The sequence below is a fragment of the Chiloscyllium plagiosum genome, chromosome 30 (genome assembly GCF_004010195.1).
Source record: "Chiloscyllium plagiosum isolate BGI_BamShark_2017 chromosome 30, ASM401019v2, whole genome shotgun sequence".
Taxonomy (NCBI): domain Eukaryota; kingdom Metazoa; phylum Chordata; class Chondrichthyes; order Orectolobiformes; family Hemiscylliidae; genus Chiloscyllium; species Chiloscyllium plagiosum.
This window is the reverse complement of record NC_057739.1, coordinates 8,431,270-8,447,350: the sequence shown is the minus strand read 5'-3', so window position 1 is coordinate 8,447,350 and position 16,081 is coordinate 8,431,270. Positions and strand designations below refer to the sequence as shown.

General features: G+C 42.6%; 1 protein-coding gene across 5 annotated transcripts in view; it reads right to left on the bottom strand.

The window, feature by feature from the left end:
* The window catches only part of abca2 (ATP-binding cassette, sub-family A (ABC1), member 2), a 460,895-nt gene that overhangs the window by 261,727 nt on the left and 183,087 nt on the right, over positions 1–16,081 (bottom strand). For all 5 annotated transcript variants that reach the window (XM_043719911.1, XM_043719914.1, XM_043719915.1 and 2 more), the window contains one exon: positions 3,180–3,398. In XM_043719911.1, coding sequence (XP_043575846.1) covers positions 3,180–3,398 — 219 coding nt within the window. The remainder of the gene's footprint in view (positions 1–3,179; positions 3,399–16,081) is intronic.

The window sequence follows — 16,081 nt, the reverse complement described above, 5'->3', positions numbered from 1 at the left end:
CTTAACTTCCTTCCACCTATTGCATTCCCAACGCCCCTCCCCCAAGTCTCTCCTCCCTACCTTTTATCTTAGCCTGCTTGGCACACCTTCCTCAATCCTGAAGAAGGGCTTATGCCCGAAACGTCGATTCTCCTTCTCTTTGGATGCTGCCTAACCTGCTGCGCTTTTCTAGCAACACATTTTTAAGACCTGCTCTCTGGACTCAGGAGGACATCAGGCATCGTGGTAAATGAGGAGAATAAAATCTCAAAGAGGTAGAAGTTTCCTTCCCAACAAAAAACAATAGCTCATGAGACAAAAGAAATATGTGCATTTATACAGCACCTTGTGTGACCTCAGAACATCCCAAAATTGCAAGATATCAAATGGCACAACTTCCTTTTCATCGACATAGTATTTGTATCAGCCATTTATTCTATCAAATCACATCTGTGATTAAGCTTAATCTATTAAAGCAAATAATTCAACATGAGGCCACTTTTTAGAAAGAAAACACTAACTGTAACAACCACAAATTCTCCACACCAGTGAGTAATTAATAGTGCCAGAGGACATCCTGCTGAGATTTTCTACACCAGCTTCCTACTCATTTTCAGAGGACGGCCTTCCCTCTGCTCTGTAATGACAACAGTCGTGACCTGCCACGTGTGGGAAATTATAGCTCTGAGGGTTGTCTTTTATCCCTGTACATATATCATACCACACAAATAAGAGGCCTTTCAGCACATTATCTCTCTGCTGGCTCATTGAAACAGGAATCTAAAATGCTCCTTTCTCCATATTTTATCCCATTATTCCACAATTTCTACAAGCCCGAATTTATTTCTGAAAACTGTCCCCGTCATTTCCACTTATGCATGCCACATCCTAAGAACTCACTGCATCAAATGTCTGATCGAGACTCTGGTTCAGTTGACAATGAACTCTAAACCTGTGTCGTCGGATTACTGTCACCCCCTCCAATCCCCAAAAGATTTTCTCTGCAACAGCTCCATCAAAATCCTTCAAGTGTTTGAACGCTTGCATTAAATCTCACTTTAACCTTCTCCGCTCTACGTACTATACATGTTTCTTCAGGCCCACTGCATTACCGAAATCCCTCATCTCTGGCACCTTCTGGTATGTCTCTTCACAGTAGACTAATTAGTAAAGTTAAATCACATGGGATTCAGGGTGAGCTTGCCAATTGGTTACAAGATTGGCTTAATGGCAGGAGGCGGAGTTGTGGTGGAGGGTTGGTTCTTGGACTGGACGCCGGTGACCAGTGGTGTTCCACAGGAATCGGTAATGGGTCCACTTTTGTTTATCATTCTAGAAATGATTTAGGTGAAAATATAGAAGGCATGGTTAGTAAACTTGCGGATGTTACCAAGATTGGTGATACAGTGGGCAGTGAAGGAGGTTATCTAAGATTAAGTCAGATGCCACGTGACACCAGGTTATAGTCAAGAAGTGAGGTGCTGGAAAAGCACAGCCGGTCAGGCAGCATCCGAGGAGCAGGAGAATCGACGTTTCCGGCATAAGCCCTTCATCAGGAGCCTGATGAAGAGCTCATGCACGGAACGTCGATTCTCCTGCTCCTCGGATGCTGCCTGACCGGCTGTGCTTTTCCAGCACCGCACTCTTCAACTCTGATCTCCAGCATCTGCAGTCCTCACTTTTTCCTAGTTGATGACACCAGGTTATAATCCAACATGTTTGTTCAAAATCACAAGCTTTCAGAGCACTATTCCTTTATCAGCTGAAGTGACTTCACCTGACGAAGGAGCAGCACTCCAAAAGCTCGTGATTTCAAATAAACCTGGTGGACTATAACCTGGTGTCGTGTGACTTCTGACTGTGTCTACCCAAGTCCAACAGCAGCACCTCCACATGATATCTGAGATTACAAAGAGATATTGATCAATTAGGACAATGGGCTGAGGAATGTCAGATGGAGTTTAATTTGGATAAATGTGAGATATTACATTTTGGTAAAACAAGCAATGGTAGGACTTACACAATTAAAAGTACGGCCTTGGGTAGTGTTGTAGAAGAGAGTCCTAGGGGTTCAAGGACATAATTCATTTAATTTTGCATCACATTTAGATAGGGTGTTTTTTAAGCCATTTAGCATACTTGCCTTCACTGCTCAGATCTTTGAGTCTAGGAGTTCAGACGTTATGTTGAGGTTGTACAGGAGGCCTCTTCTGGAGCACTGTGTCCACTTCTGTTCTCCCTCTTATAGGAAGGATATTATTAAGCTGGAGAGGGTTCAGATGTGAGTTACTAGGATGTTGCCGGGAATGGAGAGTTTAACTTATGGGCAGAGGCTGGATCAGCTGGGACTTTTTTTCATTGGGGCAAAAGTTAGAGGTGACCTTGTAGAGGCTTATAAAATCATGAGGGGTAATGGCAGGTGCCTTTCCCATAGGATGGGGGATTTCAAGACTAGTGTGTATATTGTTAAGCTGAGAGAAGAAAGATTTTAAAAAGATATGAGGAGCAGCGTCTTATAGACAAAGAGTGGTACGTGTGTGGAATGAACTTCCAGAGGAAGTGGTGGATGTGGGGACAGTTATAACCTTTAACAAACATTTGGATAAGTACATGAATAGGAAAAATTTGGGCCAGGAGTAAGCAGGTTGGACCCAAAGCGCCTGTTTACATGCTGCATGAGTTTATGACTCTGAACCCTTTCCAAAGCCTTGACATCTTCTCTAAAGTGTCCATAATTCAACAGGATACTGTCTAACCAGCAACAAGCATTTCCCAAGAACTGCTGAATGAGCCTTTTTACTGGTGGTGCAAACTTGGAACATTAGTTCACCTCTCTCATGTGCTATAGTGCACTAAGTTCTGGAGAAAGGTTATTAGGAACATTCTAGTCCTCAGTAACTTCATCACAAGACCAAGCCAGTACACCAGAGCTCAATGATCCTTTCAGGAGGAGCTAGCGACCTTGGATGGACACTCAAATGCAGCTTTTATTGATTGTGCCATTTTGTCTAGTTTAGATACTGCACAAAGAAAGACTCATGTTAAGATGAGAACAACTAACGTGGGAAAAGTTAAGGCAGGAGTGAGGACACCCAGATTGCCTACATTGAGAAACGACAGGACATTGAACAAGAAGGAAGATTCAAAGTGAAAGAGTCAAAGCTTTTGGTCTCTGAAAATAAGATCTAAATTTGACTCACTTTGTCCACAATTTTCTGGACGTCCACTTGGCTTTGAAGTTTGTTGGCGAGTTCCTGGAAATGCTCCTTGCGCAGTTTGGCGGTGGTGTTGCACACAGCTGCCCGGTAACTGCTCAGCCGAACCTTCTGAGAGGCAGGGATCGCGAGGATCTTCTGCAGATCGTCCTGTTCATCGTTACAAGTCAGGTACTCCAATACCTTGGGGGCGAACAATATATTCTAGAAACGAAAATCAAAATTTTCATCAGGTGTGGAAGAGAAAGTCAGAAATAATACGCCAACTTGCTGCAGAAACAGAGCACAAAGCCAGGCCACAATACATCTGATTTATCAACTTGGGGAGACTCTAGAAAATACACCTTCCCGTTATGTTAGTGGGAGCCTAGATCAATGGATGAAAATAATGTTTTAACATTTCATGATCTTTGACCTTGAAGATGCGCAACAGTGTTCATTTCTCAACTTGGAGGAAGGGCCAGTGGATGCTACAGTGGATGTTTTTGCCTTATGTTCCCAGTTCCACTCAGTGTTAGAGAGGGTCATTCTTCTAGTTCCTCAGGCAAAACACCAAGGTGGTCAACCACAGTATGGTGCGGCATGGTGGCTCAGTTGTTAACACTGCAGCCTCACAGCACCAGGGACCCGGGTTCGATTCCAGCCTCGGGCGATTGTCTGTATGGAGCTTGCACGTTCTCCCTGTGTTTGGGTGGGTTTCCTCAGGGTGCTCCAGTTTCCTCCCACAATCCAAAGATGTGCACGTTAGGTGGATTGGCCAGGCTAAATTGCCCGTAATGTTAGGTGCATTAGTCAGGGGAAATGTAGAGAAATAAGAATGGGTCAGGGTGGGTTACTCCTTGGAGGGTCGGTGTGGACTTGCTGGGCCGAAGGGCCTGTTTCCACACTGTAGGGATTCTAACTTCTAAGTATGTGGGATTTAAAACTACATGCTAACAGCTGGGACAGTATCATGGGGATGTCAAGTCACTCAGAATGAAGGGCACTTGTACTGCAATGGTAATGCCCTTACCTCTGAGCCTAGAGACACTCCGAAAGCTAGTGCTTCCAAATAAACCTGTTGGACTATAACCTGGTGTTGCTTGATTTTTTAAACCTAGTCCACCCCAGTCCAACACCAGCACCTCCATATCATTGCTTATTCTGTTCAACTTTGCAGTCTGACATCTTCATTAGCTCCTTATCTATAAATTTAAAGCATTTGTTTTTGTGTCTCCAGGTAGTTTTGAACAAATTACAATAATGACTTCCATTTCACAGAATCGCTACAGTGCGGAAGTAGGCCATTTGGCCCACTTAGTTATGTTGACTGTCCAAAGAGCATCCCACTCCCTTATCCAATCCCTGTAACCTTGCATTTGCCGTGGTTAATCCACCTAGCCTGCACATCCCTGGACGCTATGGGCAATTTAGCATGGCCAATCCAACTAAACTGCACATCGTTGGACTGTGGGAGGAAACTAGAGCACCCAGAGGAAAAGGTGCAGACTCCACGCTGACAGTCGCCCACGGCTGGAATCGAACCTGGACCCTAGTGCTGTGAGGCAGCAGTGCTAACCACTGAGCCAATGTGCTGCCCTTCCACAAGGATGCTCTCAGATAAAATCTGGCATCAAGCCGCATAAAGAAAGATGAGGTAAAGTGACTAGAAGTGCTCAGAAGGTTTAGCTTTTAAGGAACATCTTTGTGTATGGAGGTGGGGGGGGGGGCGCGAAAAGGGAGAGTTTGTGTAGCTAGTTGTGGAGGGAATGTCAACTTTAGCTGTCAATGGTGGAGTCAGTGATGAAAATGAGAGATGAAGCAAGAGCTCATCATTAGAGAAGTGCAGGATCTCAGGGAGTTTGTAGGTCGGCCAGAGGTTATTAAGATAAAGAAGGGTGAAGTCATCAGAGGGATTGAAAACCAGGATGAGAATTTTAAATTGCTCGCGTTGTCAGTCTGTGAAGTAATGTAGGTCACTGAGCACAGAGCTGATGGGGAAATGCAAAAGAACCCTTTCCAGTTGAAGGAGGTCCTCAGCAATAATCTCATAGGTGATAAGGTCTGCATTTGTATGAATACTAATACATTGCCTCATCAATATCCGCAGCAAACTCTTCACCTTGGTGTTGTTACGAAATTGAAAATGTAAATTTGAAACCTGACAAAAATATCTTGAAATGAAGTATATGGATCTGAATATTATCTGAAATTTTAACCCCCTCCCCCGCGGGAATGATGCCACTGGAACTGCAACCAAAAAATGCACTTCCTCTCAAACTGGAGACCAAGTTCCTGCTGAAACATTATGCCTGCCATTATAATGTTTTATCCGTGCAACACCTCCAATGGCATCAGTCTCACCTGGGGTATTGGGAGGGTTAAAACGTGAAATATTATTCACATCTGTATGCTTCATTTCAAACTATTTTTGCCAGGTTTTGAGTTTGCATTTTCAAATTATAAAACAAAACTTTCCAGTTTGAATTGTTAAAGATAGATGGCTGGTAGACATATTCTTAAAACTGTGCGTCAGATCCATTCTCTCAAACAACACTGCAATACCCATTCAGCCCATTATAACCACGCTGACTCTTCGAAAGATCTATCCAAGTTGCTCCAATCCTCTGCTCTTTCCCCCTTTAGCCCTGCAAATGTCTCCTTTCTTAAGTATACAGAGGAACCTCGATTATCTGGCATTCAACTAACCGAACAAAAATACTCCACGTCCATATCGTTCAGATAATTGAGGTTCCTCTGTATATCCATTTCCCTTCTGAAGATTCCTGTTCATTCTGTATTTTAATCAGGCAGAGTTTTCAGCTCATAACTCATCAGGTACAGGCTCAAGCCACACTTCAGTGATATAAGCGCACAATCAAGGCTGCCATTCCAGTGCAGTACCGAGGGTGTGCTACACTGTCAACAGTGCGAATGAGACATTAAACTTCTTGGGAATATTAATTCATGCACAACAAAGACTGCAGGGGATTGCTGGCTGAGAGTGTGCATGGGTACAGATGGATGTTAGTGTAATCCAAAGGAACCACAGCTGCAGCAAATATCAGCAGATCAAGCAGCTTCAGATCAAAGTCACTGATAGCTGAAGACCGTGCGGCAGACACTTTGGTGCATCGTGGACTAGGGACAAGTTAGCTGCATGTGCTGTGCAAGGAGGCAGTCGTACATTATGGATAAGTTCATCTGATTTGGTCCTGTGTCAGGGACAGTGAGGTGTAACTGCACTGAGGCAGATAGAGGACTAAGAGGTGGAAGTGGAGGAGCCTTTGCTGGCGACCAACAGGTTTGAGGATACTGCAGTTTGCATAAATGACTACAGAGATGCAAAGTGACCAGGAAAACCGACAGTTTTAAGTTGTAATAAAATTTGGCCATTTTAGTGGCGAGTTAGGAGTTTAATTAGTGGTGGTGGGGGCGAGTTAGGAGTTTAATTGATTAAAATGAGCCATGAGCAGATCGGCATGGATACATGTGATTAAAGAGATAAACAAACAATTGGATTTGCAACTTGCCGTAGGAGAAATGTATTTCACTTCACAGGATCTGCGCAGCGGGACTGGAAATGGGGGAGCTATACCATTCTTCATCTGAGCTGTGCCGGGATGTGTCTCCTGGTGAATCATGTAACTTTGGCGAGGCAATGGCCTGGTGGCATTATTGCTGGTGTTGTTATATAGATACCCGGGTCTGGGAACCTGGGTTTGAATCCCACCATGGCAGATGGTGGAATTAAGAGTCTAATGATGACCATTGTGATGGTCAGGAAACACCCAGCTGGTTCACTAATGTCCTTTAGGGAAGGAACCTGCCATCCTTACCTGGTCTGACCTATACGTGACTCCAAACCCACAGCAATGTGGCTAATTCTTAACTGCCCTCTGGGAAATTAAGGATGGGCAATAAATGCTGTCATAGTCAGCAATGCCCTCATCCTGTGAATGAAATAAGAATAAAAAAAAAGGAGCTTTAAACTAAATAGTGAGGTAAAGAGATCAAACGAGGGGAGATATGATAAATCAAAGGGAAATTAAAGGATAATGCAGCAGGGTAGCAATTTGACCAGAGCGTGGCAGAAAAGGACAGAAAATATAAAACCCAAAATGTATACAGCATTCATAACAAAATGGATCAATCCTTAGCACAGACAGAAATAAAAATGCTACACTAAATGCTTCACTACAAAGTCATGGTTGCAAAGTAACCAAGGCCAGGACTGGAATATTAAAGTTTTGAAAATACAGGAGGCTAGGAAAGGCTGGCGAGGTGGCTCTGTCAATAAACAAAGTAACTAGTACAGCGGAGAGTGTTATAGACCAGACCAGACCAGACCCCTCAAAATATATTAAGAAGATAGTCTAGACCCCAGTATTCTCTTATTTTAAAAAGGTAACTATAAGGTGCTGCATTCCAGATCCAATTCAATTGGACAAACTACTAGATTTGAAGCAAAACACACTTTATTCATACACTCTATTTAAAATACAACAAAAGAAAGAATAAAAGGAAAGAATCGGCTTAGCTGAAACCCAAACGGAAAACTTAACAGCATAACAGATTAAGTAGCTGTGAAACAGTGACTGTTCCATAAAGACACCCTTGGTAAAAGGCAAATTCAGAAAACACATTGCCTCCAATGCAACTCCAGCAGCAGGGAAGAAACCCCCCAGCTTTTATCTGTAATTGAGACAGGAGAGTGTAGCAGGGAGAGATGTACTGCAACTTCCAAACCCTACTGGCACTCCAACATCAACTGCTGAAAGCTAAACTAAAGGTCCTGGTTCTGTGGGAATTTGACCACACCCCTTCAGGCTGCTTTTATTGTTCTAACTTCAAAAAAATTCAAAGCCTCACAAATGGTTTACTTTATGAGCCTTAAGTACATCTCTGCACCTCTGTCTTAAAACTTTTCTTTCAAAAGAAACCAGGATAAAATAGACCTTTAAAGCCATAGTATATCACGAGAGATTCTCTCGAAAGACCAGGAAGTACAATCAGTTTAAGTAAAAATAAGAAATAGGAAAGATAAGGGCTCGTTTGTGGGCACTGCTTATAGCCTCCCAAGCAGTCATGCTGTAGGATTGAGTATACAGGAAGAAATAAACGGAATTGACGCGATAATTATGCATACATGTGGATTGGTTAAATCGGATTGTCAAAGATACGCTGGAAAGTGAGCTAAGAGAACTGATTTTGGACAAGTTTTTCGACCCATTATTCTGTAGCTAATCAAGGAGCAGGCTATTCTACATGTGGCAAGTATCAATGAGACAGAATTAATCAATAATCAAGAGCCTCTAGGTGACAGCAAACATAACATGATACAATTCCTTGTTCAGTCTGAGAGAGAGATATTCAGGTCTTAGACTAGTGTTTTAAAAATATTATAAAGATATCCATAAAGATATGGATTTATGGCTCAAGTGAAGTAGAAAATTAGGTTTAGAAGGTAGGACAGTAGAGATATTGTGGAAAACTTTCTAGGAATTGTTAGATAACCCAACAAAAATATACCCCATTGAGAAAGAAGGATTCTTTGAGAAAGATGCATCATCTGTAACTAAGCAAGCAAATTAAAGATTATATAAAATTGTAAGAAACTTTATACAAATCCACAAGGACTAATGTTGGATCGCGAAATGTGCCAGATTTTGAGACCCAGGAAATTTTCCCAAAGATAAATGGAAATCATGGATTGTTAGGCAGGAATGAATATAGTGCAATTAAAATCACCAAAGACAAGGAGCTGGGAAAGCTATTCGACCTAATGGCTGACAAACTGTGATGACCTGAATTCTCAGGTCTTTAAAAAAGTGGCTGCAAAGATAGTAATCGGTCATAATCTCCCAAAATTTATTAAATTCTCGAAAGGTCCAAAAGGCATAGAAAATGCCTGAAGTTATTCAGATAAAGGTTAGAGACAAAAGGTAGGAAGTTAGAAGCCATTTTGCCTAGCATCGGTCATAGGGAAATTGCTAGAATGCATTATTAAGCAGGATATCTGATCAGGCAGAGCCAACTTGACTTTATAATGGTGAAATGGTATGGAAGAAATGTCGGAGAGATTCTTGAGGAAGTAACAAGCAGGCTGATAAAAGGGAACCAGTGGATGTGGTGTACTTGGATTTCCAAAGGAACATTTAATAAATTGTATCAAGAAAAGAGTGGTAGCAGAGGTGTTCAAATGGTGCATAGTGGCACACGAGGTCAGAGGTGTGGCACTAAATTCTTGGGATGCAACACAATTGGCACGAACTTCTGATACTGTGCATGTGCGGAGATTTGGCGCAGCGTACACGCAGAGATTGGGCGCGGTGTACGTATAGAAATTTGGCACGGTGCACTTGCAGAGATTTGGCACGGCGTACACGTAGAGATTCGGCACAGCGTGTGCACGGAGATTTTGCATGGCATAGGTGTGGAGATGCGGCACAGCGTACGTGCGGAGATTCAGCACAGCGTGCATTCGGAGATTCGGCAAGACACACGTGTAGAAGTGGGGGGTTGGGGGGGGGGGGGGTGAGCTGCTCATTACGCAGCTTGCTTGCACATGCAAAGGGGAAACATTTGGTCTGAGCGTGTACAATGACCGAAGACTACATCTCCAGGTTGAGAACAAACTGAGCAAGTGTGGTCAAGGGACATGCAATGTTTCTGACCAGCTGTCCAACGGGCCTCCCTGCCTGGACATGTTTCCACATTAATGCAGGCATTAAGGTGAATATTTTTAGATTTTTTTTTAACAGTTAAGCCACTGATCTAAATCTAAGAGTAGATTCTGTGAGAAAATAGACAGGTTTCGTATCAAAAGCGGCAATTCATTTGCTAATTTTGTGGACGAAACTCTGAACTCAAAGATTAGAAGATAAGAACTGTTCAGTGACAGTATAATGAAGGTTATCTGGACTTTGGATTTTTATGATCAGGAAACACCACTTGCCCTTATCTGAATTTCTCTTCTGTAGAGAGAAGTTGGCAAACACTGATGGTACCAAGTAGGTTCACAGAATCCTTATAGTGCAGATAGAAGCCATCGAGTCTGCACTGACCCTTTGAAAAGCACTCCCCTCCAAAATCACACATTTCCCATGGCTAATCCACCTGGCCTACACATCCCTGGACACTATGTGCAAGTTAGCATTCCCAATCCACTTTACCGATATATCTTTGGAATGTGGGAAGAACATGGGGCATCTGAAGGAAACCCATGCAGAAGACGACATTTACAAACAAAACCTCCATGTCTTGCGATCAGCACACTCAAGAGGTTGACAGAACAAAATATCGAGCAGACCAAACTTCAGATGGAATATACATGGGTAGGAGATAACGCTCAAGAGACTAGTTACCTTTTGGCTGAGCTGGGAGCAAAATCAAAGAAGGCACATGCTATCGCCAAAACCTTAATCAAGCAAGTCTGTACATGAAAACATCGTAGGTGCAATGTCAGTTGAATTGAGCAGATTTTGAAAACGTGTCAGTCCTCACAAAGACAGTGCATTGTTGCCGGTAGATTTGAAACATTCATGCTTTTGATTCTTCTTTAGCTTGTTGCGTGCACCATGTTGCCCATCCTAAGGCCATAGTGTTGTAAATGCAAGTGAATATAATGTTAGTCTGCAATCAATTCAGTTGAGAAGTGTTGATATGTTGTGGAAATGTTTGTTTCTTTGAAACGTGCCTTAATACTAAAAAGGTTGTGAAGCCCGGGGATACAGGATTGTTAGGTAACAGGAAGTGGAGAGTAGGGATAAATAGGAACTTTTTGTGTGTAGGCTGTAACTTGGAGTGACACAGGGCTCAAAGTGACGGAGTCTCAATCTGTATCCACAGCTTTGATGAAGAGACCGAATGTAAGGTAGCAATATTGACCAATGACACCAAGATAGTTAAGAAATTAAGTTGCTGGGAGGAAGTAAAGACTCTGCAAAGGAATATAGATAGTGATCTAAAGGCACAAAGAGAAAGAAGCAAGAATGACTGAAATGTAACACACTATTTAAATGGAGAGAGAGTGCTGAACATCCGTGATATCAAAGGATCTAGGTGCCCTGGTGCATGTACTACAAAACTTCAGTGTGCAAATACAACATGAGTACACAATTTAAGAATAATACGTCTCCCTTTTAAAATAGAGGAAAGATTTTCTTCTCTCCCAGATGGTCATTAGTGTGGAATTCTCTTGCCCAGATAGCAGTGGAGGCTGGGGTCTTTGCATTATTCAGGGTTGAGTTATATTTTTGATAGACAAGTGAGGTAAGGGTTATGGCAGGCAGGCAGGCAACAATGAGTTTCTTGAAGGTTGGAATAAGTAGAGGAGAGTAGCTTTTATTTGTCATTTCTACAATTTACAACTGATACAGTAAAAACAAGACAGTGTTCGTCCAGGACAGACAGTGCTCCGTGGACAGCACAAACTATATAATCATACACGGCATGAAGTGCATAAAAAGTGCAAAACATGCAAGTTAGAGTGTAACAGAAAAATGTTGAATGGTAGACATTTTTCTGGCAGTAATACAAAAGATTTTCAGATGGGAATAAAACAAGGTACAGCAGGCACTGAAGATCTAAAACATAAACAGAAATTGCTGGAGATGCTCAGCAGGTGCGGCAGCGTATGTTGACTCTAATGATTTGTTCTTAGAACCATCATACTCCCTTTAAAGATAAGTAAATCAATGTAGATGTTGCAATTCAACTGACGTCATTAGAAAGTAGCCACTGATAAACTACCTGAAGGAGTGTGGCTGTCCTATAATCCCCAACAACCTTTGAACAGTAAGTGGGAACTCAGTCTCCTGCTCTTACTTCATCAGCTCCACACCCCTACCTTCACATCACAGAATCTGTTAGATATTGGGTAACTGCTATTATTGGATAAAGGCAGCTCAGAAATATTATGCAAGGCAGGGGATTTATGTAGGTTAATAACGGCTGAGAGACTTCCAGTTTAACCATGAAAATGGGTGACCTCAAAAAAAAATAAAGCTGACTTATGTGAAATGACTCACTAATTACATTTTCTAATGTTTATCAGGTAACAGAGGCAAACGATCAAAATATGTTGCACAAAACAAATCGAAGGTGCTCAAAGGTCAAAACTTCTGACAAAAACTTTTTTTATGACTTGACCATTTTACTTCCTTGTCTCTGGGGTGACAATATCGATATGAATTGCAATTATCTGTCATTTGACTATTCCGGAGGGAGTGATGTCCTTGACCAACCTTTCAACGAGACTGGCACAGCCAATCCCCAGGAACCGATCACCAGGTGGTCGTCTTTTCCATCTCACACACGCAGCTTACAAAAACTAACAGGAATTCACCTCTATCGTGGCAATGACTAAAGATAAAGAACCACAACCCCTTTATAAACTCCAAGAGGAGCCTGGCAAAGTGATTTCTTTTTTGTGATGGTTTTATTCTCCTGGCTCCGTACACTGGATTTAGCTACAGATTGAATGAATTTCAGTATTCTTCAGTCTCAGGAGAAAGATACTGTATAATGGCAACTTTTAAGTTACCACAAGTTATTTGCACACACTTTCAAACGCTAAAATATAAGCCTTACAGATGAAATCTATGTTTACATTTGACAGTAAATCACATCCAAAATGCATACCTTTTACATGGCCATTCTGTCATTGTCTCCAGTTCAAAATGAGGACATTGCCAAATTAATATGAACATGAAATAACGGGGCTTCACCCCGATTCAAGGAAGTAGCTTTTCAAGGACAAGAATCTCTCTCTTCATGGCCAGCAGTGCCCATACTCCGAGCATCACTGTTCGAGAAAAGCAGTTGGACAGGGTTACCTTAATTGCACATTCCTCCTCTACTACTGAGATGGTAATTACAGCATTCCTAGAAACTAAGTTTCTCCCAAGTCACCACCCCTGATTTGGATAAAGATCACCATACACCATAAGGGGTAGGCCATATAGGACAGAGATGAGGAGAAACTTCTTCACCCAGAGAGTGGTGGGTGTGTGGAATGCTCTGCCCCAGAAGGCAGTGGAGGCCCAGTCTCTGGATTCGTATAAGAAAGAGTTGGATAGAGCTCTCAAGGATAGTGGAATCAAGGATAGCCATGATCATAATGAATGGTGGTGCAGGCTCGAAGGGCAGAATGGCCTACTCCTGCGCCTACTGTCTACATTTTTCCTCACTGGTTCAAGATCCTGAAATTGCCAATGTACACAAATGAAGAAACATCATCATTCCATGGACTACACTTTCTCAGGGTGACTCAGGCCGGGAAATAACTGTGGCTTAGCAAGTCTCACCAAAATCCCAAGAACAAATCTATTACAAAAAAATTGGAGTCTACCTAGTAAAATAATGTATTCTAAAGTAAAGAGATAGTGAGCAATTTATCCCAGGATCTCAAAAAAATGCAACTCCTGACTTTCCTTAGTCTTTACTTCCTGGACCACTTTAAATGTAATCAAGATGAAAGTTGGGTTTTGCGAGACACTTTGAACTTATCATGTTTACTCTTTGATTCATAGCTTCTTCCAACATTCTCATGATATATAAAAAAGCAGTCATAGAGTCACAGAGCTGTAAGCACAGAAACGGACCTTTCAGTCCAACTCATCCATACCGACTAGATATCCTAAATTAATCTACTCCCATATCCCTCTAAACCCTTCCAGATGCCTTTTAAATGTTGCAATCGTACCAGCCTCCACCACTTCCTCTGGCAGCTCATTCCATACACACACCACCATCTGTGTGAAAATATTGCCCCTTAGGTCCCTTTTAAATCTTTCCCCTCTCACCTTAAACCTATGCCCTTTAGTTCTGGACTCCCCTACCCTGGGGGAAAAGACCTTGGCTATTCACACTATCCATGCCCCTCTTGATTTTATAAATCTTTGTAAGGTCACCCTCAGCCTCCGATGCTCCAGGGAAAACAGACCCAGCCTATTCAGCCTCTCCCTATAGCTCAAATCCTTCAAGCCTGACAACATCCTTGTAAATCTTTTCTGAACCTTTTCAAGTTTCACAACATCCTTCCTATAGAAGGGAGACCCCAGGATTGAACGCAGTATTCCAAAAGTGGCCTAACCAATGTCCTGTACAGCCACAACACAATGCCCCAACTCCTATACTCAATGTACTGACCAATAAATGAAAGCATACCAAACGTCGTCTTCACTATCCTATCTACCTGCCACTCCACTTTCAAGGAACTATGAACCTGCACTCCAAGGTCTCCTTGTTCAGTCTGAAAAGCAACCCACACTACCACCCACTGTCGCTTAGCTTAAAGCCACTTTTGTAGCCAATTGTCTCACTCCCCCTGGATTCCATGTAATCTAACCTTGCTAACCAGGCTATCATGTAGAACCTTGTCGAACACCTTGCTGGACGTCGTAAAATGCATAAAGTTGGATGAATCCCTCAGACTTAATCAGGTGTATTCCAGAATTCCGTGGTAAGCTAGGGAAGAAATTGCTGGGCCCCTTGAGGACATTGATAACCATGGGTGAGGTGATGGAAGACTGCAGGTTGGCTAATGTGGTGTAATTATTTAAGAAAGGTGATAAGGCAAAACCAGGGAGCTATAAACTGATGTCAGTGGTAGGTAGATGGTCTAAGGGACAGGATTTACATGTATTTGGAAAGGCAAGGACTGATTAGGGATAGTCAGCATGGCTTTGTGCATGGGAAATAGTGTCTCACAAACTTCAATTTGTGACAAAGGAGACTGAAGGCAGTGGAGAAGACAAAGACTGTGTGATTTTGAGATTAAGCCAATGTAATTTTAATAAGTGTCTTATTGGAACAGCATTTTTTTATATAGAGTTGGAGTCAGATATAAGCAGCTAAGAAAAAGGGGGGGCTTAGATTTGTAAATGGCTTTGTTTTGTTTAATGTTCACTTTTAGAATTAGAAAATAAATTGATGTTATTTTCTTTAAAAGTAGAATTTAGGAGTTCTCAGTCACTCATATTTTAACAGACTACGAGGCACGGCGAGGTTTTCTGGGTATTTGGTTTAATTAACAGAAAAGATCCGTCTCCATGTCGTAACAGTATGCACATAAAGATATCTTTATGTACAAAGTATATTTTTAGAAATAAAAACATTATCCATGTCTGACAGTTCCCACCCCATTAAAAGTAAAAATCCACCCTGAATGTGAGCAAACTCTCTGTTCCCATCTGACCTGATGTCTATTGGGACTTGCAGCCATGCTGTTACACAGGGATTGACTAACGGTAACCAGCAGCAGTCAAGTTTCACAATTTCTCTTGTTTCCTACCCAGGAGTGCCACAGTTAATTTTACGGGAGCTCTTGACTCTCGCCTTCACCAAAATGGTCTGGTTCAACACGTGCTGGGATCAGAGTAAAGTCCCTCATTCAACCGGTGACTTTACAAACCAGGTTCCTTGACAAATTGCAATCCACAAAAGGAACTTTCCACATCCACCAATGTAATTTATTGTAATCGTTGCTCCTGATGCGGTCTCCTCTACATTGGGGAGACTGGACGCCTCCTCGCAGAGCGCTTCAGGGAATACCTCGGGACACCTGCACCAATCAACCACACCACCCTGTGGCCCAACATTTCAACTCCCCCTCCCACTCTGCTGAGGACATGTACATCCTGGGCCTCCTCCATCGCCGCTCCCTCACCACCTGACGCCTGGAGGAAGAACGCCTCATCTTCCGCCTCGGAACACTTCAACCCCAGGGCATCAATGTGGACTTCACCAGTTTCCTCATTTCCTCTCCCCCCACCTTACCCCAGTTCCAACCTTCCAGCTCAGCACTGTCCCCATGACCTGTCCTATCTGCCAATCTCCCTTCCCACCTATCCACTCCACCCTCCCCTCTGACCTTCACCTCCATCCCCACCCCCATTCACCTA